This window comes from Megalops cyprinoides, chromosome 11 (genome assembly GCF_013368585.1).
Source record: "Megalops cyprinoides isolate fMegCyp1 chromosome 11, fMegCyp1.pri, whole genome shotgun sequence".
NCBI classification, from domain to species: Eukaryota; Metazoa; Chordata; class Actinopteri; order Elopiformes; family Megalopidae; genus Megalops; species Megalops cyprinoides.
In genome coordinates, this window is record NC_050593.1 from 17,519,371 (window position 1) to 17,546,686 (window position 27,316).

Consider the following 27,316-nt stretch of genomic DNA (forward strand, 5'->3'; position numbering starts at 1 on the left):
TTCTTTATTATAGTTATTATAATTAATTGTCTTGTGCATTACACATCGGATATACACAATGTGGAAAAGGTGCTCTATTGTAGCAGATATACTTTTATAGACAGCAGCAGCAGGATGGGCATGTACAAAAATACACATTCAGTTTCTTACAGCTTCTACAAATACATCATATTGAATCATACAATGAATCATATTAATGTACATACACAACTATACACATAAAACAAAAAGGGATTAGGAAATTATGGAAATATATTATATATATATGTATATATAAATGGGTTTTTATGTCATACATGTATGCATTATTGGTAGCAATTTGATATTGAACAGCTTTACAACGTTAAATATATCACCATAACATAAATATATTTCTTGCACCAGTGACTACACCTATACCTACACACTTTTAAACACACACACACTTCAGCATGTATGTCATAGACCACTATGTGTTCTCAAACAGAAACAGAGATTTGGTGGGAAAAGAAAGTGTTGTGACATATTTCCACATTCCTACTTATAAAATGGTAGGATTAAATAGTCTCTATGAGTTCATGTACACACAAACATACACACACCCACACAATCCTGTAAATGCACACAGGCACATGGACACACACAGGTCATGAAACAACTCCCTCTTTCACTGACTACAGTTACTGGCTGCAATTAAATGGTTTTTAATTTAAGACTGCACAATGCACTTACTCCATTTTTTAAAATAATTGGGATTGACATATAGGTGCTATACAGTAAATGAAGCCTTTGACACACTCAAAAGGATATTGCTTTAAGCACATAGCTCTTTAAGACTTTGTTTTCACAGGGAGTCTAACACAAAACAGGCAACAGTATAAGCCTATAAAGCAGTATTTCCTCTATTTGTGTTTCCCTATTTTTAATTATCCAATGTCAATGATGGAAAACAAAACACAGAGCATATTGTCCATGACAGCATATAACTAATCCACATAGATGTAAAGTAGTTTATGTGTTTTTTTATATACCTTTATTTATATATACAAACAAAAAAACACTGCACAGAAGTCGTGAACAAGAAGGCCTACCTCCGAAGATGAGAATGGCTCCCACGGAGGAGGCCTATCTACCCACACTGCTCTTACGTATCATTGGCGTATATCTCCTTGCGCTGCAGCCCTGTAATACCTCATTTCACACGCTTGCCACACAGAATACTCGTAAGCCTCATACACACATGCATTTCAAATGGATTACAGTATCCTTCTTCACATCATTTACCGACACATACCACTCTGTCCTCACACGCACCTTACTGTCACTCTTGACAAGCTGACCTGGCTACCCTAGCACGGCAGAATGTAGCTAAAACACCTGTTAACGTGATCTGCTCTGTTTGCGGCGTGTACACGGTGACCCACTTTGTGTGCTGTGCAATGGGCACTGCTGTGCAATCTTGTTGGCTGCATTAACAGTCCTTCTTGCACAATGCTCTGTGATGTAAGCGCACATAAACATGATGTGCCTGCAACACCACATCAACAAAACATGAACGTGGCATTAAGCAGTGCTCTGAAACCACAGCGCTTCTGCTAATTCCACAAAACGGTATTCATGTCTATGTGAGTCCGCCCTGTGCTGAACTTTGAACTTTGAACCTTGAACTGGTTGATGCTGCTTGTTTGGACGGAGAGTGCCCTCACTCCAGTAGTAAAAGCATGAATGAACAAACATAACAAAAGAGGCAATTGCAGGTTGTAGTATGGCAGTTGAAGCCAGTGGTAGACCGTGTGAACATACTCATAGGTATGAAATCAGTTGCCAGTGGAAGATTTGGGACTTATCAAGTGTGTGATTTGTCTTCCTATTAGGAGTGCATTACGGATGACAGTGTGGGAGACAAAGTACTGTATGAACAAACCTCATTATAATTTATAATCTGTAGGGAACAGGTAGTAAAGGAGCCAAGCAGCAGAATCTACAAACCAGCCCATGTACAACGGAAATGTCAGAAATAATCACATTCACACGTAAGACTCTTCGGCGAGAAACATTTGGTCAAAGTCGTCGATCCTGGGGTCGCTGCACCTGCGGCTTTGCCAATCCCTCTTTCCCTGGACGATGGCAATGGCCACCTCCTGGCTCCTTCTCAGGCAGGTGTCCGGGTCTGTGTGTGTGAGAGAGAAGTAGTCCTTCACGGTCTGGGTGGCAGAGGGAGACAGGCAGAACCTGGGTTCTGGGTTCTGATTTGTACTGCCGTGTAGCGGCTCCACATCGGACCCCTTATGGCCGGAGTCCTGCTGGGTCCTGCCGGCTGGCACCTTGCCCCGGTGGTCCAGCGCCTGCCTGTGGAGCTTCTCCAGGTCTGAGGTGGAGCTTCTGCCCACACTGCAGCTGTCCACTAGGGGCTCGGACACACGGCGTCCAGCGGCGGGTTTCCTGTCGGACCCTTCCCCAGCCGTGATGAGGGAGTGAGACTTCTGCCTCTGCAGAGTCAGGCAGGAGCTGCTGTGCCCGTAGAACACTCCCTGCGGCAGGTTACTTCTTGCGGCTGACGCGATCATGGGAGTGACGTCACTTCCCGAGCTCCTCGCAGCAGCCTGGTCATGCAGTTGCCTCAGCTCCTTCACTGTCAACACCTTGTCTTTGCCCTTGTAGAAGAGGGATTTGGAGCACTGCAGCAGCAGGGCCTGAGGGTACGAAGGAGGGCTGCTGGATCTCCTTTTAGAGAGGTCCCCCAGCTCACTGGCTTTCCTCTCGCCGTTCGGCAATGTTTCCGCCGACCCGTTGGAGACAAGGGCCCTCTCAGGGCTGCCGCCCCTGTCCTCCCAGTCGCCCTTGTCCTGCTGCCGTAGCGACAGCCGGTGGTCCTTCTTCAGCCAGGTGTTGGGGTGCAGACCGTCGGCAGCCCTGTGGTGGCTCCAGTCACTGGCCTCTCTGGGGAAAGTGGTGTTGAGGGAGGGGGAAGGGGCAAGGGAGCAAGGAGAAACGGAGGCCGGGGAGACGGGAGAGGTTTGGGCCGGGGAGCGAGAGGAGGAGCTCCCCTGGGCCCTCAGGGTGCCGCCGCGGCCATCGGAGGGGGCGAGGGTGTTATAGTCCGTGGAGAACTGGGAGAAGGCGCTGTCCAGCGAGCTCATGGATGAGCCGGAGGGGGAGGTGGTGGGAGAGGACAGGCTGGAGCAGCTAGCGTCCAGCTGCAAGGGCGGGGGCTGCTTGTGCCTCCGCCGTGGGGCATCCCGCGAGTCCCGCCTGTCCTCCCCGCCGCCCCCACTCCCCACGTCCGCCCGCCTGTCCAGCTGCAGGCGCTCCACGAACACCTCGTCCTCAACGTGATCCGTCACGGCGTCGTAGCTGGTCTTGCGGGCCACGGCGCCGTGCTGCCCGGGGGGCGCCGCCGGGCACAGCTGGAGGTGCCCGATGGCCGGCTCGGAGCAGCGGCGCAGCCGGCGGGCGCCTAGGGGGCAGAGGGATTTGCGCTGAGAAGCGTCCCGATGGGCGTGGGGGTGGGCCTGGTGCACGGCCAGGGTGACCCTCCTGGGCCGGGCCAGCGGGGGGAGCTGCAGCTGGACGGGCGCGGGGTCGGGCTCGGGCTGGTCCAGGTCACAGTCGCTGAGAGTGATGACCGAGTCGCGGCTCAGGTTCTCCTGCTTGTCCTTCTGCCCACGCAGGTCTTGGCAGGGAGACTCATCGTCGTTCAGCTCGTTCTCCAGGCTGTCGTAGGAGGAGTCGTTCAACTGGACGGCAGACGCATCTGTGTGGGGAGACCTAGAGTCATGGCCTGCAGTCTGATGCAAGTCTGTGCATGCTAACATGCTAACACACAAGGCTATTGTGCCATTAACCAGGGTAGTGACACCTGGGACGGCATCAGTGTCTTGAAATATCCCCACGCCAGAACATCAACTACATCTGTAATTACAACAGGCAGCATTTGATAGTGTGTTTATTGTTTGAAAGAGTGCAGTGATTTTACAGAGGTCTGACAGTGTGGAGAACGCAGTGTCTGCCTTTTGCCCTCCAGCAGACTCAAAGTAGGTTAGCTGTGCATAACCCACGACTGGGGCCGAAACACGCAGCTGTCTCCACACAACTCCTCGGGGCAAGGAATTGGCCGCGTGTCGAAAAGCTGCTGTTGTTTCAGCCACGGAACATTTCCCCTCTCTTACACACACACGACCCTGTGGACATTTGCACAGGACTGCGGTGAATGAGATCACTGTTCCTGTTGCCGCTGCCGTAGCTCACTCTTTCCTGTCACCATTCACTACAGAAACATTCCAACAGAAAATACTGACGGAGCGATTCACAACAGAATCACACCGACAAGAAGTGACTGGCAGACACATTCACTGCACAAGCTCATCAACAGACAGGAGTATCAGAACCACACATTACCCACAACAGCGCACTTCAAGGTCTAGATGATACATCTACAAAACTAAGCTGCAGATCATAGATTTGGATGTGCTAAATGGCATATATGTGTGTGTGTGTGTGTTAAGTTTGTGCATGCATGCATGACTGTGTGTATGTGTGTTAAGTTTCCTACAGTGTCTACAGAGAACCATATTTGAAAATTAAAACCCAGAAACAGGCTTGGTTGAATGCTCCATGTAGAATGCTGACAGATTATTGGTATGTCCAATCACACGCATTCCCTATGTTTATTTCTGCCAGGTAAAAAAGGGCATGTTTACCAGATCTGTGGTCAATGCCGCTGCCGTTTTGAGGGAATCCACCGAACAAGGAAGTGATGCTGTCCCCCAGCACCCTGCAGCAGTTTTCTATCATGAACCGCACCACTTCGGACACCTGGAGACAAAGCAGAGACTGCTCAGTGTGTTTACAACCCATAATCTACAGCACATGTTTACCTCTTCCCTCTTTCATAGCACTTAGAGGCCACACACGTTATGAACTATGTCACCCACTTTCCTGCCAGTATTACGGCTTTGTCCAAATGCATGGGAAAACAGCTGTTTATAAGAGAGATACGTCATCTCTTTTTCAGAACTCTGTTGATTTCACAGCCACCTTTTGATACATGCAGACAACATCCACAGGTGCTTGGGCTGATTTCTGTGTATTTTTTAAGATTCTTGCATGAAAAAGCTCGCCAGACAGCCTCCTCAGAGACACACATCTGGTCAGGGAATGGGAAGGGAGGATTAACAACAAGATGCCTCTACATTCAAACACGTTGTCAGACTCAATGAATGTCAAGGTTATTCTCAGGGAAAGTATCTTCGTACTAACGTTTCCATTATAAAAACGAGAACAAGAAGTCTGGCAGCGGAATTTGTTAATGGCTTAGTGTTTTACTCTTCCCCCTTTAGAATTATAAGTACCAAATAGATAAACTGTTTTGTGACTCTTTTATATCCAACCTGTACAGGATCTTCTGTTCAATGTATTAGTGCTGGAAAAGAGCTGTCAGTTAACCCAATGTTCTCCTAATGTTTCTAGAACATTTTATTGATGTTATTAAGTTGTTATAAAATGACTGTAATGTAGAAAAATTGTGTTTTACTTCCGGTTGTCCATTCAGATCCTGTCTGGAGACTGATAGTACCAGTGAATCCAAGGGGGTGAATTTAAACAGATTTCTATTTTCTCTGCTTTCTGACCTGGTGTCTCCTCCTGCATTAAGCACTGTTATTTCAGTGTGCTTTGTATCCAAAAAGACTGTTTCATGGCCCTGGGAATGGACCTTTCCCTGTCTCACTGATCTCAGCCAGGGCAGGAGGAAGCCTGCTGGCTTCAGAGAGACAGGCTCACTGTCCACTTGCTCTCTCTCTCTCTCTCTCTCTCTCTCTCCCCCCCCCCTCCCTCCCTCCCTCTCTCTCACTCTTTTTCTCTCTCTCTATTCATTCTTCATAAATCCCCATTCTCTCTTTCCTCTGCTTATCAAAATAAACACACTTTATTTTGATATACAAGAAAATTTTGTTCTTTTTAACTTGTGTGTAAATAGGCCGTTCCCAAACAGTCTCCACATGGGACTGATTAATGCTGTTAGATATTCTGTATTGTGAAGCCAGCTCCTTTATCTCCGACAGATTCCCTCCAGCAGGTCCAGCCTTCCCTGCCTATCAGAGAGCCAGTCCGGAGGGCATGGCGAGTCCTCTCTCAAACCCGTCTCTCACCCTCAGGCTCCAGGGACAGTATGTGGATCAGCTGGGATCAATAAAGCTCTAGCGCATTTTTATTCCTTCCAATATCCGTCCACCAGTGCACCATCCACTGCATCCCTGAGAAGTTTTTCCATCTCTCAGCTACCTCAATGTCCAAAAGATGGGGTCAAGCCGCAGTTTGGCCACTGTTAAAGACTGCTGACAAGTAGCACTATATTTACGCAGTAAGTCAGAGGCTTATTGCAGTGTCGGGCCTAAAAAAGATCTAAATTATATTTGCGGAAACAAACTGAGGATAACCAAGGCTCCTGTGTGATCCAAGGGCCCTTGTGAGTCCTGCACTTCACGACACATTGCTTTGATTGGCTCTGTCCTGAGGAATGTACACATGGCGTTTTTTTTCTTCCTGACCTGAGCTGCTGGAGAGCCACCATACGCACAAACAAACGGAGACAGCAACATTCTGAAGGCTCCTGTTTCTGAGCAGAGAGCTGCACTCAGGAATCTAAAGGAGGCCTGTCAGAGGAAAGTCAAAAACTGGACGTACTGTAATCATCTATGGTATTTTCGCTGTGACTGTGAAATTCATCAACAGTGGTTGCAGTGTGACATTTTTACACTTCTGTCACTTTTTATTGGTTAAAAAGGAAAACAGATGGAAAGATAATCCATCCACCCATAGTAAGTACCCTCATTTTTCTGTGTAAACTCACAGTAAGCCGGGGCCCAGTCCAAAAGGCCCAGGGCACAGGGTGGGACCACAGTATAGCAGGGCACACACAAACACACACACAGAGGACGGCAATTAATGTCTCCAGTGTGTCTCTGGACTGCAAGAGGAAACCAGACCATCCAGAGAAAACCCATGTGAAAACAGGGTGAGCAGTGTAGGGGGTGACAGTGTAGAACAGTGGTAAGGAGTAGGACCAGTAACCAAAAGGTTGCTGGTTCAATTCCCCAGTGGGGCAACACTGTTGTACCCTTGGGTAAGGTACTTAACCTAGAATTGTCTCAGTAAACATCCAGATGTACAAATATACAAGTTGCTCTGGATAAGCGCATCTGCTAAATGACAATAATGTAATGTAACGTAACATGTTAACTCCACATAGACAGGAAAGGTGATGTACATTCCTAAAGCAACCCCGCAGGGCCACACAACCATCTGCCAAATACTAACAGAACACAAAGCTTTCCCATACCTCTGTGTACTGTTGAGGGGACTAACCTGACACAAAACAGCAGGGTTTTACAGTCTTTGCCAGCTGAAACCTGCGGCCTCACCTTCTTGGTGCCTTCGCTCTCCGCGTCAGGGTTGCAGGGGGCCGGGGCCCAGAGCATGCTGGGGGCGATGCAGACGGACAGGTTGAAGCTGTTCATCTGGTTGTGATGGGAGTGACGCTGAATACAGTGCAGTACAGCCAGCATGTGAGTCAAGAGCAGCTGGTTCTCCCTCGGCAGACGCTGTACCAGCCTGTGAGAGCGAGAGACAAATGTCCCGTTACCTCCTCTGGCAAACCACAAGATCGCTCGCTTTTGATCTCCTCTCATAGCGGAGATCAGGTGACCGATTTTTTTTTTTTTAACCAAGCTAACTTTTTTAGGCCAAACACATTTCAATTGTCTATTGTTCTGTTTTGTTACATTTTCTGGCAGAAAAACAATTTTCATATTACTAAATCAAGATGACCTTTCCTCCCTCTTTGACTTTATCTTCCTCTCTCTCCCTCTTTCTTTCCACTTATCTCACCTTCCTGCCATCTCCTTACAGCCAGCTAGCACGGCGCGGCAACTTGTTTTTTTTTTTTTCGGATCGGCAACTGAGCCCGTGAGAAAAGAATCCTGGAAATAAACATGGCTGGGGGTGCGGTGTGGGTTTTAGGGGCCCCTGTGGTCTGAGTGTTTTTCCTATTGACCGCAGAAGCCATAGTGACACCTCATTGGAACTGGATAAGCTGGAACGGGAACGGTTTGATTTCCAAAACAAGCTTTGAAGCCGCACTGCGTCTGTGCCACATCCTCCACAGCTCGTAGTACAAAGGTTGCTCCCCTCTTGCTTCCCCCCTTTGTTGGTCCTCTAGCCCCTAATCAGACACCCAGGGCTGAATTGTTCCAATGCCAGTTCAACGCTGCAGCGCGAGATAAACAGAGAAGCTTGTGACTGACTGAATGAACTAGCGTGCACCTCGTTCGTTATCACTACATTCTCTCTGCAAAGTTGATTTACTAGAAGGAAGACTTTGAGCAAGGACAGACCTGGCTAGCTAGCTACACAAGCTAGCTACAGTACGTCCCAGTATACAAATGTCCCTGTTGGGATTTTGTGTGAACATGAACCCATGCACATGTGCTGAGCTAGTCACTCAGACCAAAGGTAGAGTGCCTTTTTACCATTCAGGAGCTGAGCATTAACCACGTTTTCACAAGTCTTTGTTTTTGTAAAGGTTAAAACTTCACAAGTGGATTTTAAACATTTTCAGTAACCTTAGGTTTTAGACTACATTTCCCATCAATCCCACCATTTTGCTTGCTGTGTGCACATCTGGCATGGACAGTCTGGCTCTGGAGCTCCTTTACAGTTCACATATAACAGTCTTGCAACATTTTTTCAATGCATGATAAAACTGCTACAATATTATTTTTATATCAACACATTGCGAAACCAGCGTGCTCTTTTGGATGGGTGTACGGGCATCACCTCTGGATGGCCTGCACCCGGTCCTCCTCTCCCTCTCCGGCCTGGTCCATCACTCCCACCCAGTGCTCATAGAGGTCCTGGGACAGCAGGCTGCCTGGAATGTTCCGCAGGAAGTCCTGTGTGAGGCAAAGATTTCGATACAGGGTTACAAGTCATTCTACTTGGCATGCACTGCACTGCTCCATCCAGTGCAGTGCACACTGATGGAAACAAATGTGAGCACAGGGAACAGCTGCTCGGTGTTCCAGAATCAGCGTTTATCATAGAATTACTCTCTTAAAGAATCTGCATTCTAATTCCATTAGACCTGTCCAAAATGCTTGGACAGGATGTAGCCCATTCAGTCTAATAAGGGATGTACTCTATGCACCAAGCACCACCTGATTGGGGCAGCTATATAGCGAGTGAATGTTCTGCGCGTCCCCAGATACCCCTGCTATTAGCATCACGATATGCAGATAACGCGATTAGATGACTTATCATCACAAATACAGGACGATTAGCACCCTCAGCAGGGAGGCTGGCATGCGAACAAGACTCTGCAGTGACGCATACTGGAGCCCGCCTCTCCTCTGGAGGGAGGGAGGAGGCTGTGTCCCAGTCCAGGTGAATGAGTCCACACTCCGTGCGACGCCCCACAGAGGGAAAGGATGTTGCTCGGGAGCGGTAAGCCACCAGCTGGTAGGCCATTGATGAAATTCGACAGCGTGAATTCGGCTCATGGCTGTACGCGCCCTAAGCATTTAAGTGTAGTCGTGTGACTCGCACTTACCTTGAAGACGGCGGCGATGACAAAGATGGACTCGCAGGTCAGCGGGAGGCTGTCAGTCCCGGAATTCAGCCTGTCCCTCATTTCCCGGCAGGCCTTGGCGCTGGCAGAGCGCCGGAATATCCCTCTGGTGAACGGGCCTTCCTGGAACAGGAACGCCAGCATGTCCTACAGAGAGAGAGAGAAAGAGAGAGAGAGAGAGAGAGAGAGGCTTTTATGGTCACTTTCAGCAACTCCTCCCAAATGCAAACCCATGAAAGTACACAGCAGTGTTTCTTCTTCATTCACATTTTCATTGGTTCATTTGGCAGATTCTATTATCCAAAGCAACCTACAAGTGAGGCAGAGCACACAAGCGAAAGCCATACACAGAGTCACAATATGAGTGCTGCATGACCAAGTTTCAATAGTTAGCCAGAAACGGTGCAAGCTAGCTGGTAGAGACACAAGTGCATTAAACCATTAACCCTGCCTGGAGTCCTATCTGTCCTCTAGGCAATTCATTCACTTTCAAGATAGTGTGAATGAAGTTGGCACCGCACTCACCATCACAGGCTTGGGGAGGGTACCGCCTTCGCACACGGCGCTCAGCGGCAGGCCAAAGAGACACCCCGGGGCCGGCAAGGTGGGCGACACTGGGAGGCCGTCCAGCTGGGAGCTGGAGCCGCGCCAGAAGGCCCAGTTTATGAAGGACCTTTTCCTCCTGAGGGGCTTCTGACCGGGCTCTAGGGGACGCAGGGAGAGAAAGAGAGTGCTGACCGGGAGGGAGACACGTGTCCAGACACACTGTCCAGACACGGCCTGGCCTGCTTCGCTCTGGGAGGGAGACACGTGTCCAGACACACTGTCCAGACACGGCCTCGCCTGCTTCGCTCTGGGGGGGGTGGCCGCCACAGCGCCGCGCGCGAATGTTTGGGCTGTGGACGGTGTTCTGTGGGAGAGCGGGGGCGAACTGGCGGCTCTGTTTTTTAAACGCCGTGTCTGTTTGTGTTGAGCTTGAGGGGGGAATGCAAAAACACACACCCAGCAAATTAAGTGTTCCACTGTGGACAAACAAGACAGCACCACACAACGTGTGCTGTGAAACACGCCACTGCCCCCGGTATGACCTTGTTAAAAGCCTTTAACCTAACTTTACACAATTACATTCCACTGTGTCATTTTAAAAGCAGTATTCTTCAGATTTTAACTACTTTAACTATGTTTTAAGATACAGGTCAGACTTAATTACACTCATAGCTCACCAGCACAACAAAGTAAAGACTACTAGGAATAATGTGGATACTGTATTAAGGAAGAAAAAGAGCCAGGTAGACACTAGCTAACAGACTGGTGCTCTGTGAGTTCTACTTCACACTTACCTTACATAAACTACAAATTATTGCATTACTAATGGTTATAAAATAGAGAGAAAAATATATTTTACACTATATCTAAAAATAAATAAAGTTGTATTTAATTATGTAACATGCACTCAGAGGACTTCAAAGCAAGGCTTGTGGTTATATCAGAGAAGCTGTGGTTATGAAAAAATAACCAAAAGGTTCTTTCTCTCATTCTGTCTTTTTCTGAGTCACTTTTCTCCACCCTCTCTTACTCATTGTTTTCCTCTCCCCCCCTCCCCTTTTCTTTTTCTCTCTTATGCTTCTTCTCGCTTATGCTCTCCTTCTCTCTCATACCCTCTGCCAGCATCTTTCTCCAGAGATCCTGTGTAAGTCATTAGTTGTCCTTGCTCTTATACTTGTGAAAGTGAAGCATTACCCGTTAAAGTCTGTCCCGTAGTCATACGACTGGGCTTGAGGATGAATTGGCACTGCGTGTCCACTGGCAGCTGCTCCAGCGCCCCTTGTAGGTCGGGAGGAGTAATTGGATCCTTCACTCCCGTAGCCTGAGAGACGCGCTCTCGGAAGTAGCTCATCCTGATGCTGAAGGGGAACTCATGCCCTGCGAGGGGTCAGGGATCAGGGGTTAGGGGGTCACTTGTGCAAATATGTACCCTCAATGTTTTAAGGGAGCAGAGGTGAAAGAAGAAAAAACTTCTTGAGCTGTTGCCTGCACTCACCGATGAGAGGGTAGGGAGGCTCGTCCTTTCTGGAGCTCACCCACAGCTGGTAGTCTTTCTCACTGCCCTGTAGAGAAAAAAACACTGTGAGAAATACTGAGTTGCTTTGGGTCCTTTACGTAGCCATTGCAAAGAACACTCTTTTCACAGAATACAGGGTGGACTCACTGCCTCTGAACAGAAAATGCATTCTCACCAAGTCAAGTCACACTTATTACAAGACCTTAACTGGAATCATGAATAAATTTTTCTCCACTGTATTGTTCAGATAGTAACTGATTTCACTATATTAGTACAGCTTTTCACAAGGCCATTTGTTTTTATGCTTTATGTTTCGGCTGGGGGGCTGGATCAGGACCTGAAACGAGACACACAGTGGGGGAACGCTCACCAAGATGCCAAACTGCTGCAGAGCCATGCGGGTGACCTCGCTAGCACAGTCTGAGTGGCTGACTGTAAGCGTCTTAGCCTGGGAGAGAAACATATACACAGGGCATATTTTAAACCCCAGACATCAGGAGCCAGTGGCAACAACTTTGTAAAAGAGCCAGTACAATGTTTACAGCTGTTGCACTAGTTGGACGCATGTCTGTCTCTCTGTCACACCTGAACATAAATCGTACACCTAGTATAAAGTAAAACAAAGGGGCCAGGGATTGTCAAATGTAAGGGATTATTTTTCTGCACGGGAAACGTTATTGGTAGCAACCCTCAAAATTATCATTGGGTCAATGGAAACACATTTCTTGGATCACATCCTGATAAATGTATTTCAAATCAATACTATAACATTTAGGTAGATCATATATTAATGCAATTTAACAATTTTATTACAAGTCACCAATTTTCAGTCCTTCATTTTCTCCTTGTAAAGAGTTATCTTCCAGACAGAGCTGTACAGAAGAAGTCAAATTGAGGGGAGAGGCAGGATATTTCCATTTGCTTCACTGTGTTGCACTGTGGCACGTCAGTGTCAGTAATTGCAATCTTAATATAAAAAGGATGGTTCAATATTTAAAAAGGCATGCCACTGTACATTGTTTTTCAATAACAGACAGACAGAATTAATGCCTTTCAAATAAAGGTAACATTTGCTGTTTGGGTTTATCTGGACAGCTGATGAATTGGAGGCGGAATGAATTACTGCAGCATTTGAGATCTGAAAGCTTCTTTCACATGGATTTTGAATGGTCTTAACTCTCGTGCAGGGCTGAGTTTTAGGAGGGTGGGGCTGTTGATGGGAAAGGGGGCAGATTACATGGGGATGACTGAATATCGAGTGGAGCATCACACCCCAGCTGCCACTGTCCTGTGACACAGGACAGCACTCAAGGACAACTGTGTCAAGTGGTAGATTAAACTGCAGGGACATCCTGACCTCGTAAATGTCCCCTGGCTAATCATGGGAAGGTCCGGTCATGGCTTCTCTATCGAGAGAGAAGTAGCACACATAACCTCCCCTACACACACACACACACACACACACATATACACACACAGATACAAATGGATTTTACACTATGAATACCCACATATGCACAATCCGCAATGTCTTTTGCAAATATTTTCAGAAGAATGGTTTTGGGATCATCCTTTTCTTTCTCCTCTTTTATTCGACTGGAAAAGAGAAGGGAAAAAACTGTAAACAAGACTTATGATAGCTGGTAATTCACAAAAATAAGGCTCAATATATAATTTAAAGATTATAAGACTATGAAACACAATGAATATTTAATCTAACCACTCTGGCACTCTGGCACTTTATCTTTACAGTCATGAGCTTTTGCAAGTTTTTGCAACTTGCTCATTATGAACACAGCAACCATTACAGCTAATGAAAAATGTGCAAATATAAAAAAAATGTGATACATAAATGCATTTCAAAAGGATAGAGGCCCTGGTGCTGAGGTGAATGTCTCTGAGGTGAACCTCTCTAATTAACTCAGAGTGACCTTTGACACGTCTGTCTGACACCTTAAGTTGATTACCTTTTGATAAAAGAGAGCCATCTCTCCTTCTGCTCCACAGAACTGTGGGGAAAAAAGCATTTGAAACTGTGCTGACATAGACATACACATGTATACAGTTTCCTTATACTTAAAAAGCCATCGTAATCAAAAAAGAGCGCAAACATGACAAATCGCAAAACTAAACATCTTGTTCGCAATTGCACTCATCTCCTTACAAATAAAATGAAGATCTACTGATTCAGTAAGGTCTGTCCCCTTGTATTGTTTTTCCTTCTCTTTATGTATACAGTATGCTTTTACATTCTTACAAGTCCCTGTGAAATAGCAAAATTCCTGCTTAATCCTCACCTAAACTCCTTCATCTTAAATTATTGAAAACAGAGAATTTTTTTTATAATCCACATGCATCATCACTCTTGTAGCTGTCTCAACACTTCACCCTGCAGATATACATGACACCAGAAACATTATAATGCTGAAAATTAGATTTAATAATTCAATTCATTCCTTTCAGGAATGTAATTTTAGAATTGACCTTAGACATTAGACTATCTCTGATTAGGTACAACAGGCAAATTATAGTAAGTATATTAAGAATAATGTAATGTAGTCGTTATTGCCAAAACACATGTATTCCCCTGATTCTGACTAATGATACACAGGCCAGTTAGTGGTGCAGACAGTCATTATGTACTCACAGCAAAGCATGCCTCTCCCTATAAACTCAGTCTCCCTGCTTGACCACTATTGTTTCTTTCTGTCTATGTGGGGGTGATGAAGAAGCATCCTTGTTTGTGGTGTACCTGAAGGTAGCCACACAGTTAAAGGTGGGCCAGCCCATGACAAAGCTCCTCTCCGGGTTCGTGCTGCCCTCACACACATCCTCCATGCAGTTGGCAGTCCACATCTCACACACCCGCACCTGAGCTTTCAGCTTGAAGTGTGTCGAGGACCTGCAAACCACATGGGGGCTGTCACAATCTCTAAGCACACTTCCACAAAAACAAATGTCATAATGCTTCTCACACTGGAATGCACAATGCTTCTAAAATTGGAAAACACAATGCTTCTACAAGTGGAATGCACAATACTACACACATTGGAATGCACAATGCTTCACACATTGGAATTCACAATGCTTCACACATTGGAATTCACAATGCTTGACATGTGGTGCACGCACCGACACCCTTCACACAGAATTCAGGCAATGAATATAGATAACAAAGGTTAGGGAGATCCAGTGAACGCATAAAGCTCTCAGAACTTTGCTGGGGCATCACAGCGCCGATACATCATAAATTAGAAATGAACCAGGCGCCTTCTGCCCATTTAATTCACATAATGGTAGGGATTACGTCCCAGCCAGGGCTCGGTTTAACCTGATTGGCCATGCGCTCGTTAATTACAGTGCAGCCAGGGCAGAGCAGGGAGAAGAGTCTTGAGGGAGGAAGGGGTGTGGCTGTGGTTTCTGGAAGCTGTACACAGAGCCTGAAGTCACCACAGGAGTGGATGTATACTGCAGTCCCATTCCATCCCCACCCTTTGCTTTGAATGATGCAGGGCCCAGACTTTGTAAGCTGTGTGACTTCATACTGTATTGATAAATTAATGAAGCATTCTTAACCTGCCTCCCCTCTCTCTCTCTCCCTCTCTCTCTCTCTCTCTCTCTCTTTCTCTGTCTGTCTGTGAAACACTCACTTGGCTTTGGCGATGAGAAGGATGTCATTGAAGAGGAAGAGGTGGCGCTCCTGTGTTTGCAGGCCGGTCTTCAACTGGGCGTGGCCGTGTGTGACAAAAGTCCGAGACGGGGTCAAAAAGGACTGGACCAGGGGACAAGTCTCTGGACTGATGGGTGACAGACAGTTCTCCCTAAAAAACAAACACCACTAAACCGGTCACTCTCTGAGACCAGGTCCTGAACAGAGAACAGAAAGCAGAGTCATCGATTGAGCCATGACAAAAACCACCTGATGGCAGAATAAAAAAACAGGAATTATTTAGCATTTGCAACATGAAAGCATAGTGTTTTTGTGCTCTGGTGTCTCGAGCTCAGTCAGCACTAATCGTACCTTTAGGTTGGCATCTAACAAGGTCATTCAGAGACGCAGGGGGAAGGCACCACGGAGCTAATTGCAGTGTTGCTTTAATAAGGTTATTCACTTTCGAAGACTTAGCAGGTTAAATCCCAGTGTATATATAGAATGTATATCTTTGAGATTCCAACGTATTATCCTATTAAGACCGGCATATCCTAGTAAGGCTCAGCTGGTACTCGGGCTCTCATTGAGGAGTCATTTCAAATCTTTAAGTCTTTAATTATACCCAGTGCCTACAGTGCAGTGATGCACATTGTTGATGCGGCCATCTGAGGCATACGAGACATACGCCCATTGCCGAGAAGAGACAGCGCTCTACTGCTCCAACAGCATGCCTCCAAACTTCATGTCACTTCACTTCCCTTATTAGTGATACTGTAATAATGATCTGTGCATGACTGATGGATGATCTTGCACATCTTCAGTAACATAATGGGTTATTAGTGTGGAGGTGGTGGCTATTTATGATATTGTAATGTGGAGCTGTTCATGTAGGAAGCATGGCTAGTGAGCTGCCCTCACTGATACATGTTTTCAGTGCTAAGGGTAGAGGTACTGCAGCTGGATCATTGCTCAATCAGTAGGCAAGTTCAACCCATCACTTTCTCCACACAAAAAAAGCTCATCAGATAACCCCACACTTAGCGTAACATCTTTCGATCCAGATCATTTTCCCAACTGTTAACCGGCTTTGCGATATCATCTTGCTGAGACTGTGCATGAATTCCTTGACAAAAGAAGGCAAAGAAAACAGTGACCAGAGGAAAAGTCAGGGTATATACGCCTAACCCCCCTACAAGGGGAAAGACAGAACATGAAGGGTATTGGGTTTTGGGAATGAGAGGGTCTGATTTCATTATGACCTCAATCTCTGCCATGGGTGGACCGGGGAAAGAGCGCATTTCTCTGAAGAACAAAGGAAATAGTTGGAGGGCTCCATCCTTTCCTGTTTATGGCCTGTACTGGGACCCGTCCCCACACACTTCCAAGTGATAAAGGCGCAATCCCTGGGAGATTTCCCTTTAAGATGGCTGTCAGCCATGAGAAAACTGCTGAGACTTCTGGAAAACACACTACATTCACAAACGAATGACATTCCCATTTCTCTGTGTAATTAATCCCTGATGGAGCTAACAGAAAATAACCAGCATCAAAGTGTTTGATTTGTGAGGTTTCGGGATTGTGTTAATGCTGCATAGTGTCACAAAAAGGATCCCTTTCATGGGAGTTTTTGAAATGCAAACGCAGAGTATGAAGTACGAAAAATGATCAAAGACAATACTCATCATGGCTGAGGAGATTTACCCTGCAGGAATATGTTATGGGTGTTTTGTAAAGGATTCAATGACAATAAACATACAGAGCAGTCAAACTCCCACGGGGTACAATCCTAATGGCTGCCCAAATGTGAGAGAAGTTATGAATGTTGACATCCTTTCTCTGGTCTCCCCACAAATATTTGAAGGAAAACACAAAAATTCAGGAATGCTGAAAATGAAGTTCATCTAACTTCCCATATTCACAGCTTGATTCCTTCCACTGAATGATATTCTGAATGCGAACAGCTATACAACATTTATCGGGACTGTCTGCTTACTCAGAATTCACAATTTATTCACTATTATTAACAAACAGCCCTTTCAACATAAAAATGGCAAGCCATTCACATGTACAAATCATTACTCCTATACAGAAAATAAACACCTTTTGTAAAGTGCAAATAAACTGGGGAAAAAGCACGCAAAAATAGGCACACCATAAAAGTCACTGGGATTACAATAGCAAAAAGAAGCCAAGTAACAACTGGCAGTTTCTGCCACAAATGTAATATAACATTGCCTTCTGTTTTTCATCTGAAGGGAATGTAGTCTTTCAAACTTTATTTATCACATCAAATTGTGAAATGCCCAAAAAGACAACACCATGTCCTTAAGGCTGAAGAGGAAAAAGCTTCTATAGGTTTCAAAGCTTCAATTTTTAATAATTATTGCATGCATGTTGCACAGCAAAGAGAAATAAGTGGGAATTTGTAAAATAGTTCAGTTATGTTTTAGGTTGAATTTAGAACTTTTTTGAAGCCCAAGCTTCATATTTGAGTGACAATTTTAATAAAGTCTAACTCTTTTTGAGCACAGTTTATCAGTTTATTATATATCAGTATACAGTGAGCACCACTACAAAATTCAATAAGTTTCAATTAATCTTCAATTTCAAATTGCAATGTTGTATACTTTTGCTTAACCTTATACATAATCAATAAATGACTTCATATTATGGACAGACAGATAGATGTTATTAGTTGTTGAAATAATCAAATTTGTGTGTTGGTTTACAATGCAGAATGTGATTAATTCCCCAAAAATGACAAATCTTTCAAAATCTGCCAAGCTGCCATTTGTTTAATATACCTCTCACTGAATAAACTGCACACTGACGAAATGGACACCTGTCCCAGCCAGTGCATTTCCTTGATGAATGCAATCTGTTTGACCTGATATTACTGACAAATTTAAATACTAGGATAATGCCAAATATTTTACCTCAATTTGTGGTATTTGGAGCTTCTTCGAATTTGGAATTGCTATCCCATTAACAGTACAATCCAGCAAAAGTAATGACAGTGACGGCCTGCAGCATAGAGAATTACATTGTAAATTGTACTGTATGGTACCTGTTTTCAACCTGTTTTGTATGTACGTGCTAGTTTAGTCAACAAAGCCATTTCTTCAGGTGGACCCCCCCCCCCCACCTGTGTTCTTTCTCCCTTATTAAAAGACATTTGCGCACCTCAGAGTATTGTCTCATCTTTTCTCTATTTTTTTCAGTTGTTCTTCATGTAATGGCATATTTATTTCATGTACAGTTCTATTAAAATATTCTATATTTATACGATGTAATACTCAAATGATTGTTTTCCAACTGGAAATTTTGTTTTCACACTGTGTCCTCACCACCTGGACCAGGTAACATCCTGCCCTGTGTTGTGTCGTGTGTGCTGCAAACAGTCAGAATGAGGTTTTTCTTTAGAGAGTCTGAACTGTGTAATTAAACACATTACGTTACTAGGCTCAGTTGATTGGTCACGCTGCATCCACACTGAACTTGTATTACTGTGTCTATTTCCTTAGTAAATCTGGCAGTGAGTTTATAAACCAAACTGTTTTGAGAACAGTGCTTGCCAAAGGAGCTTTTCACTTCATTATGCAGGGCTATTTTCATTCCCCTTCTCCTGCTGCCCAGTGCTTCACTGCTGCACCCTAAAATCCTTGCATGAACCAGCCTGTCCCTGCAAGGTGCTGACACGTGAGCCTGCCATCACAAATGTGACACCCCCCACCCACCCCAAATCAGGGCAGCTAAGCCCTTCACGACGACGGCTTTTTAGAGATGAAATTACATTAAGCCAGATGTGCGGTCTAGTCACAGTCTAGTCTTTAATCATGTTCAGATATAAACATCCATTCAGGTCACAGTAAAAAGCACAGCTATAAACTCCTCGGTACATTATGATAGCTTGAGCGGCAGCTGTCCGATTGCCCACCGCACCTCTGTAACACTCACACACTCGGTGGTCGGCACCCCTGCTGATCGTGGGCCTCCAAACCAGCCCTCAGCCACAGAAACTCATCATTCTGGCAGCCATCGCTGCATAACAAATTTTGTCAGTACTTATTGTGTTTACTGTGGATAATCCAAGATGGAGCTACACATTACTGTGTGACAAGAAAGGCAGTATATAAATGAAGTTATTTTATTATTATTATTATTATTATTAGTAGTAGTAGTAGTAGTAGAAGTATTCCATGCCTTTTTTTGAGTCAGGTTGAACAGGAGTAATCCAGTCATTTTACACTGCATTGAAATAAAATATACAAAGATCCAAAATGGATTACTTTCTTGGACTTCACTGATGAAAGGTTTTATAGACTAATACTGATGCATAACATTTGCCCATGTGTATCTACCTATTGTACTACCATACCAATATTTCAGGAAGGCTTGTTTATTATGAACTGGGAAAATCTATTTTACGTCAGCTGTGACCCATGTCCTTTCAAACTACACACTTTCACAATCAACGGTAGTAAAGAGAACCAAAGTAGCAAAGATATTAGGAGTAAAAAAAGTAACCTACGTAAGTCACTCTGGATAAGAGCGTCTGCTAAATCCCAATAATGTAATGTAATGTACCGTAATGAAGCACAAATATTCCCCTAGGCTTTAAATGAAAACATTTGTATAATCTACACTTCCAGCTCCCCAGATAATTAATAACCAGCTCATTAAAAGGGATAAACTGACAGAGTCAGAGCAAGCAGATACACAAACCAAACATAACATTGAGAAAGGCTGAGTAAATTAACACACTGTACTTAAATGACCCATAGAAACCCATGTATTTATTATTTGACAGTCTGTTACACACTTACAATTTAAGTACAAATACCACCAACAAAAAACAGATTTGTTGAGCTTGTATTTTTCACATTTCAAACATGCTGTGAAATGTGACTGAAAGGGCTTCAGCTGTATATGCACCGAGTGCTCTCGGGCATGTATAGCTGCCGTTTGCAATTTGAAATCTGCATCAATCAAACGTACAGCAAAACACAGCCACAGAGTACACATCTGTACTCCAAATGCACCATGTAAAGCTCACCGCTGAAACTTTATCCACCAAGCGCGCGGCTTCGAGTGGAGACGGTGTGACACTGTTTGGAGAGGGCGTTTTGTTACAAACTGCACGCTGCAGAGAGTACGGGGCCTCAGTACATTTCATAGAGTGGCCCAAATCCAAATCCTCTGCCAAGGAAAAAGAGCCGATTACATGAATGCTGGTTTTCATTTCATTTGAGCTCTTAATCAATTAGATATGATTGAGCTGTTCACCGAATCCAGATCTGCATTCTACGTATCTTGACTGTTGTTGGCCACGAGCGTTTTGTTAATGAAATGGATTGTATTGGCGCTAACAGGCAGACATGTAAAGGTACTCCTTTAATGGATATCTCCACGTTGTGCCCTTTAAAAAATTGGTAATACACATTAGTATTCAACGTCACTGAGGGGATAAGGCATTCAACTCTGAAGCTGCCTAAAATTTATTTAAGGGGAAAAATATATATTGGATTTACCATATACTTTCAATCCCCTTGCTTCTTCTTATTGGTACCACACACATTTCTGAACACAGATGATTAGCTGTCAAGAGAAGTAAAATCCAATATTCAACTATCAGCTAAAACAAAATAAATCATTAGGTCTGTTGGAATGAAAAGCAGCATACACACTGAGTCTCTAGGACCACCACTGGGTAACAGTAAATGATGCAATAAACGCCAGTATTCTCCATGTTCTTTCTTTTGCCCTTTTATTCTTGACATCAGATTTTGGAAAAATGTGCCACTTTCCCTGCATTTACAACTGTGCTGCAGTCTGCTTTCTCTTCACTCATCTTTAAGGATGGTTGGCTGTCATTCCTCAAGATGGTTAGTGAGATTTACCTCTATCATTCACAGGTTTTGTAGGGTAAACACTGGAATACACTGTTTGTTTTTGCTCTTTCTGGGCATGCTGTAGTTTCTAAACCTGCATTTTAACCCTTCACTAGGCCAATCCAAAGTCTGACCAAACTGCAATTACCATTGCATTACATTATTGGCATTTAGCAGATGCTCTTATCCAGAGGGACTTCCATAAGATACAGTTTTTTTTTTACATGTTACCCATTTATAAAGCTGGATAGTTACTGAGGCAATTCTGAGCTAAATACCTTGCCCCAGAGGGGAACTGAACCAGCAGCCTTTCAGCTAAGAGGCCTGCTCCTTACCATATACTGCTCCCCCTATCAACCTGAAGTATCTGTTTATGCTTTCTGCACTCCAGTCTGCATTCAGAAGCTGTCTGTGTCCTAACAGCATTTACAGGCCTCATCTACACTACACATTTTTGTACTTTCAACTTATTTGTACCTGAAATACCGCACTTGCCTTCACTCAAACAACAAAGGAATCTCAATTTTCTAGAAGGCAATCCAACTGAAGAGCAAATAAAGCTGTTTAACAAGGTCCCCCTAACAAAAAAACACTGGCAGAAGCAACAAAAATAATCTTTCAGCGTTATATAACATATTGACTTTGAATCCAGACGAGCCCACACGGCACAGTTCTATAAGAGCTGTAGTAGTTCAGCCCCACTTTACTTTGGCATGGATTTTTTAAAAAAAGGTTCTGAGGATGATTTTTCTACCAGGAGCCAGCCAGGGTGAAACTCATCACTAATAATTTCCTACCTGCTTTGCTCTATACCAGTGACTGTCTCTCATTGTGTGTATAGAGTGATTGATGACCTGGGGACAGAATGTTGCTGAGTACTGTCACTCATTGTAAATCAGGAGCACCAGCCTGCTGCGGAAAAGAACACCAAATAATTCAATGTGCCAACTTTCCATCTGCCACTGAGCCAAGTAGCAGCACCGCTGAATTAAAATGTCACTTAAGTCGGCCTCTCCACAGTCAAAGCATGGACACCTGATTTTATACATCAGACATGGGGTATGAACAACAATCCAGTGAAACCAACATGGCCGGAAGCTTTTTCCCGGAAGACCAAAGAGGTACGTGAAACTTTATTTTCCCTCAGTAAATATTGAGGATACAAATACATCATGTAATCATGTCTTCACCTGGACTCAATAAACCTGGACAATGCATTTCATCAGGAGACGTTATCCGAGGTATGCTGACGGTGAAAACAGGGACGTGACAGCTGAAATAAAACCACCGATGCCAGCCCAGAGTGGGCATCAGGAAATGACGTGAGAACTACTCTGGGGTGACACTGAAGCCCGTAGCAAAAGAAATGGGTCGTGATGATTGCTTAAAAGCTGTTTTATGCCTCTCGACGCTGATGCAGCCAAAGACAATCTCTGTCTCCCCATTTACTGATGCACCGCGTATTTGCCAGGAGCAGTAAAACTGAAAGAATGGAGAGGGGTGGAGTCAGGCAGAGAGAGGTCCAACAACAGTGAAGAGAAGAAAATGACTGCACAGTAAATGGCTGGTTGTTTGCTCACCTAAAGCACTTAAGATTTCACTGACATGATTGAGAGTCAACAAACCCCAATAGACCAGACCAAGTGATCCTTGACCCCCCCCCCCCCCCCCCAAAGGTTGACATGACTGTCAATGAAAGGGTGATGACCTCTGAAAACGCCTTGTCCAGTGACCCTTGACTCTTCTTTACAATTGACAAAGATCAGAAGTGATAAGGGCACAAAACCAGCTCTTCCTCCTTCAAGAATTCCTTCACTGTCACTGTCAGCTCATGTTGCTCCCTCTGGATAAGGGACCATGAAGATTTTACTAGTGTTGAATTGCACACTGTGTAGTAATATTCCTTTTTACACAGGTAATTAATACGCTTCCAGAGGAACCCAAACCTCCATTGTGGCATTAAAACACAGTGACGTTTGATTTGCCCACTTTAAACATTGACATTTAACTGACCAACACTGATAAACAATGATGTTTCATTGCAGACCATACCTTGAGAGAGTCCTCGATTTTGTTAGTGCTTTACTGATGACCAGGGAGGGAGCAGACTGCCGCCGCTGTGTCAGACTCTTCATCTTCTGAGCAACAGAAGCAGAGAGATACAGACAGACAGACAGACAAACAGAGAGAGATATATCATTTTTAAATGCATAGCTCAATATTTGTTCCATAAATTTTATATAAATATAATAATCATTTACAGCATTTAATGGTGCAAAGCTGCATAATGTGTGTAGACAAAATGTGTAATGAAATACTTGCCTACTAAAAAAGTACATGCTTGCAACACTCCTAGATGTAAACAACCATAACAAATACAGTGTTATACATAGGTATATGAGACAGAAAAATGTCTTTGTAACTGATTACTTGTCACATTATTTTTTAGGACCTTTGTCAGTTTGTCAATACTACAACAGCTGTAGGATTATCTATCAGTGTTAGAGCGGGCCCAGCTGTGGGAACACATACGAATTGGAAGCTCTTGGATTTTTTATCATAAGGTTATGCTTTAATTTGTGATTAGAACATGTATATTGTATATATTTATGTGTTCATAATCATGTTATACATACACACACACACACACAGTGTGTGACAGAGAGAGAGAGTGAATACAGCTGTTCTGGATATGCTCATTCTTATGTCATGAAGCCTTTTAAAAGACAAAATCAAAAAGAGGAGAGGGCATTCCTTTCAGACAGAAAGAATGAAAGTCTTATAAATCTGTTTGATTTCCCCATTAAAGCCACTACAATTGTGATTCTTCGTGTGGGCACTTTTATACTTCCTTATCCCTGGGAGCTATCAGCAGAGCTGAAAGAGAAAATAACACAAATTCGGCTCGGAGAGACCTATCTTGATTCAGGGCTGATACAGCCTGCTTTGCCTTATCATTCATTCCTCTGCTCTTCAGAACCACAGCGGCCCCGCCCCTGGGGAGCAGACCCTCAGGGCTGTGCTTTAAAATTGGTCTCTACCCTCTCTGCCTTCCCTGGGCAACCATCAAAGAAGAGTCTGGGAGGAGGACTCCTCAAACATCCACCAGGAAGCACACAGCGTTCCACAACATGAGCCCAAGACATAAACAATTCTAAACTTAAGTCAGAGCCTACATTCGCAAACTGTATAAGACACTGAAACATAGGAGAAAATACCTGAATGTCACTTCACACATTAAAGGCACAGAAATGAAAACTGCTAATTGGTTATGTACTCAAAACAGCTACCCAGCCTAGTGACTCTTGATTAGTAGATAATTATTTTCTAAATCTGAGCAGCTAAAATGGCCAGTTACCCCAAGCATTCTTTTTTAAAGTCTCAACAAAACTGTTTGTCAACGACAATCCAGAGAGATTAATGCCCAAAATATGAACACTGCTGTGTGCTAAATTTGAAGGAACATTATATACACAGCATATTCTTACATGCTCTGTTGGTAATGACATCCCAGGCAGGATGAGAATCATAAACATAAAGTCATAGACAGCATCACATACTGTAAATCAGACCTGGGCATATATACTTGAGTGTGTCAGTAGCGTCACTTCCATAGCCACAATTCTGTCAACCCATTAAATCAGCATATTGTTCCAGGCTGATAACCAGGACATGGAATCTGTGAGTTCCATCACCGCCTTTTCCACTGACCTCATCTATACAGGCTGCAATAGCACCTTCACACCACAAGACTTGAAGAGCACTGTTCACTTGCAACATCTAACAGCAGCAGAGACCCAACAGTTTCAGCATATAGCACAGGGGCGTCATGCAAAAACGCTGCTTTTGGGATGTATTATGAGTATTCTAATTGTATAAGAATACATGACTATATGTAGCACAATTGTCTGTTTGCTTATTACACATGCACATCCAGCTGTAATGGATGCCATTTCCCTGGCTCTGTCAGGGCTTTGCTCCTTAACTATCCAGATTTGCATCGGTGGGGGTGCTGATTTAAGCAGTGACAGATGTTCGTCTTGGGGTCAGACTTCAGGGGGTCTAAATACTGAGCTAGTGAAGTACTGCTGTTGCAGCATATGAAGGATTTTTTTCCAAGTTCTGTTCCACTTTTATGTGCCATTTTGCCCCAACACCTTGGCAAAAAAATGGAGCCCACAGCTCTGGCACAGCTTTCAACTGCAAGATGTGTCTCTAACAGAGTTCTAACTCCACCCACCACTCTCCCAACCAAAACAAAAACTCTATGGTTCTCATAATGTTGCCTGATGTGCTAGATATCAGCCTCAAATAGACTCTCAAACAGGTCCTCTGCTAAATCATTGTCACAACTAGGTGTAAAGACTGAAGGTCCAGTATGGAGCTACCTACACCTGCATGGACCTGCATAGTTAAGTATGTGATGTTCCAAAAAAGGATTGTTCTTTCCATGTAAATCTCAGCACCAAAAGGAATGGCTCTCCTCCCATGGCACTTTTAGCCTCTGCCACATCCCCCGGATCATTCACAGGTAAGAGCAGCCCCCTTGTCTCATTCTAATTCTCATTCAGCTTTCCAGTCCTCCACTCGGACAGGACGCAGGCCAAATGACACAACGTTCTCTCCGGCCAGACAGAAAGCATCCTCAAACGCAACACTGTGTCCCTCTGAAAGCGTGCGTCCAGCATTTGCTCCAATTCCTCCATGCACAAAATGTTCTGCCTCTCAATGCTGACACTGACACTGCGATTCTAACCCATTTTCTGAAGTGAGACCGGCACTGTGATGGGAGAGGCTCTGCAGCTGCTCCAGGGTACACACAGAGAGGGATCTGATGCAGTCAGGAGTCTGAACACAGAGTGCCACAGAGGACCTCATCCTGCTCTCTCTGGGTGTTCTGCTCATGAATGATTGTGTCTTTCAGACTGCAGCACAAGTACCCCCATCCTCTGCCTCACTGGAATAACTCTACATTCACTCTTTCCTTGATCTCTGACTTCTTGTTAATTCTTGTTAATGCAATTCTTGTTAATTCAAAAGTTGCTCTGCACATGGTATTATGTTTAAAACTATTTAAGCCAGAGATAAAGGAGCACTGTTTGAGCAAAGCATCACTTCTAGTTTTAGCATTGCAGCGCTTGGAACTACCCGTTGTTACCTTAATGTTAATGAATATGATTCCGTGTAACGGAATCTAGGGTATTTCCATCGGAAACGCCCCCCAAATATACAAAATTCTCTTTTGGCGACCACAGTTCTTAGGGAAAGCATGATCATCTTTGCTCATAGTACAAAAGCATTTTAATGAAAACAGGACAATTATACAGAAAGCTATGAGGATGTGGCCATCTCAAGAAACCGTACCTTACTGTTCAAAGTCCGACAAATTTAGACCGCACTCGACAATACTGCAGTTCATTAAGTGGCCCCTTATCGTGCATTATTTTGGCTACCGATTTAAGAATACATGCACTGTGGGTCTGTTTGAGACTGATGTGTCTGCGCATATTAGTGTAAAACATTACGAGATAATGAATAATTTATTCATTTGCTGTATGTTTACAGCGAAAACGACTGAAATAAAATGCAAACATCACAGTGTTAAGATACTAATCGGACTGTTTTATTATCATTATTTCCATGGAGGATTTGAACTCACGTGCAACGTGTGTTGCTATCCATCAAGCAAGCGCATATTAGATTCCAGTGACATACAACATACACCCAGGACATTAACTTTAATAGATACCTTTTTGTTCTCAGGTAGAGTGCAGATCTTGGTTTCTCCAGTCAAAGAAGCAGACCGACTCTGGCCAGTACTTTCCTGCTGAGGTGACATGGTTTCCATCAAGGCTGATATATCCCAGACAAGGTAAGTCTCAATGCGCTCTTTCCCCCATAACAATCCGAACTTGTCAAATGATGGATTTTAAAAATTCAGCTACAATCTTGGATTCTCCGAGTCTTTCATCTATTCGCGGCATTTTGCACGGGCGTTATCCCACACACAACTGTTATCGCAGTCCATAAAAGTAATTCTCAGTCACAATGTGTAGATAAGAGAGATCAGATGTTGGCTGCTTTCCGCACCCTGTTCTTTGCTCGCA

General features: G+C 44.2%; 1 protein-coding gene across 1 annotated transcript; it reads right to left on the minus strand.

The window, feature by feature from the left end:
* Positions 1–955: 955 nt before the first annotated feature.
* On the minus strand, positions 956–27,316 carry LOC118786114 (rho GTPase-activating protein 20-like). The gene is made up of 15 exons (XM_036541163.1): positions 26,959–27,316; positions 23,262–23,347; positions 15,317–15,487; positions 14,419–14,568; positions 13,634–13,675; positions 13,178–13,262; positions 12,037–12,114; positions 11,646–11,712; positions 11,345–11,527; positions 10,130–10,308; positions 9,587–9,751; positions 8,815–8,930; positions 7,401–7,590; positions 4,680–4,794; positions 956–3,733 (listed from the first exon to the last, which is right to left on the minus strand). The coding sequence occupies exons 1-15, from the start codon at positions 27,055–27,057 to the stop codon at positions 2,007–2,009; spliced, it is 3,453 nt and encodes a 1,150-aa protein (XP_036397056.1). The 5' UTR covers positions 27,058–27,316; the 3' UTR covers positions 956–2,006.

What these genes read in the sequence shown, in the direction of transcription:
- LOC118786114 (XM_036541163.1), bottom strand. Translation starts at nt 27,057, where the DNA reads ATGGAAACCATGTCACCTCAGCAGGAAAGTACTGGCCAGAGTCGGTCT. An exon ending in CGGGTGCAGGCCATCCAGAG is followed by an intron (nt 7,591 to 8,814) that starts GTGATGCCCGTA and finishes TCGCTCTCACAG; the next exon opens with GCTGGTACAGCGTCTGCCGA. An exon ending in AGAGCGAAGGCACCAAGAAG is followed by an intron (nt 4,795 to 7,400) that starts GTGAGGCCGCAG and finishes CTTTGTCTCCAG; the next exon opens with GTGTCCGAAGTGGTGCGGTT.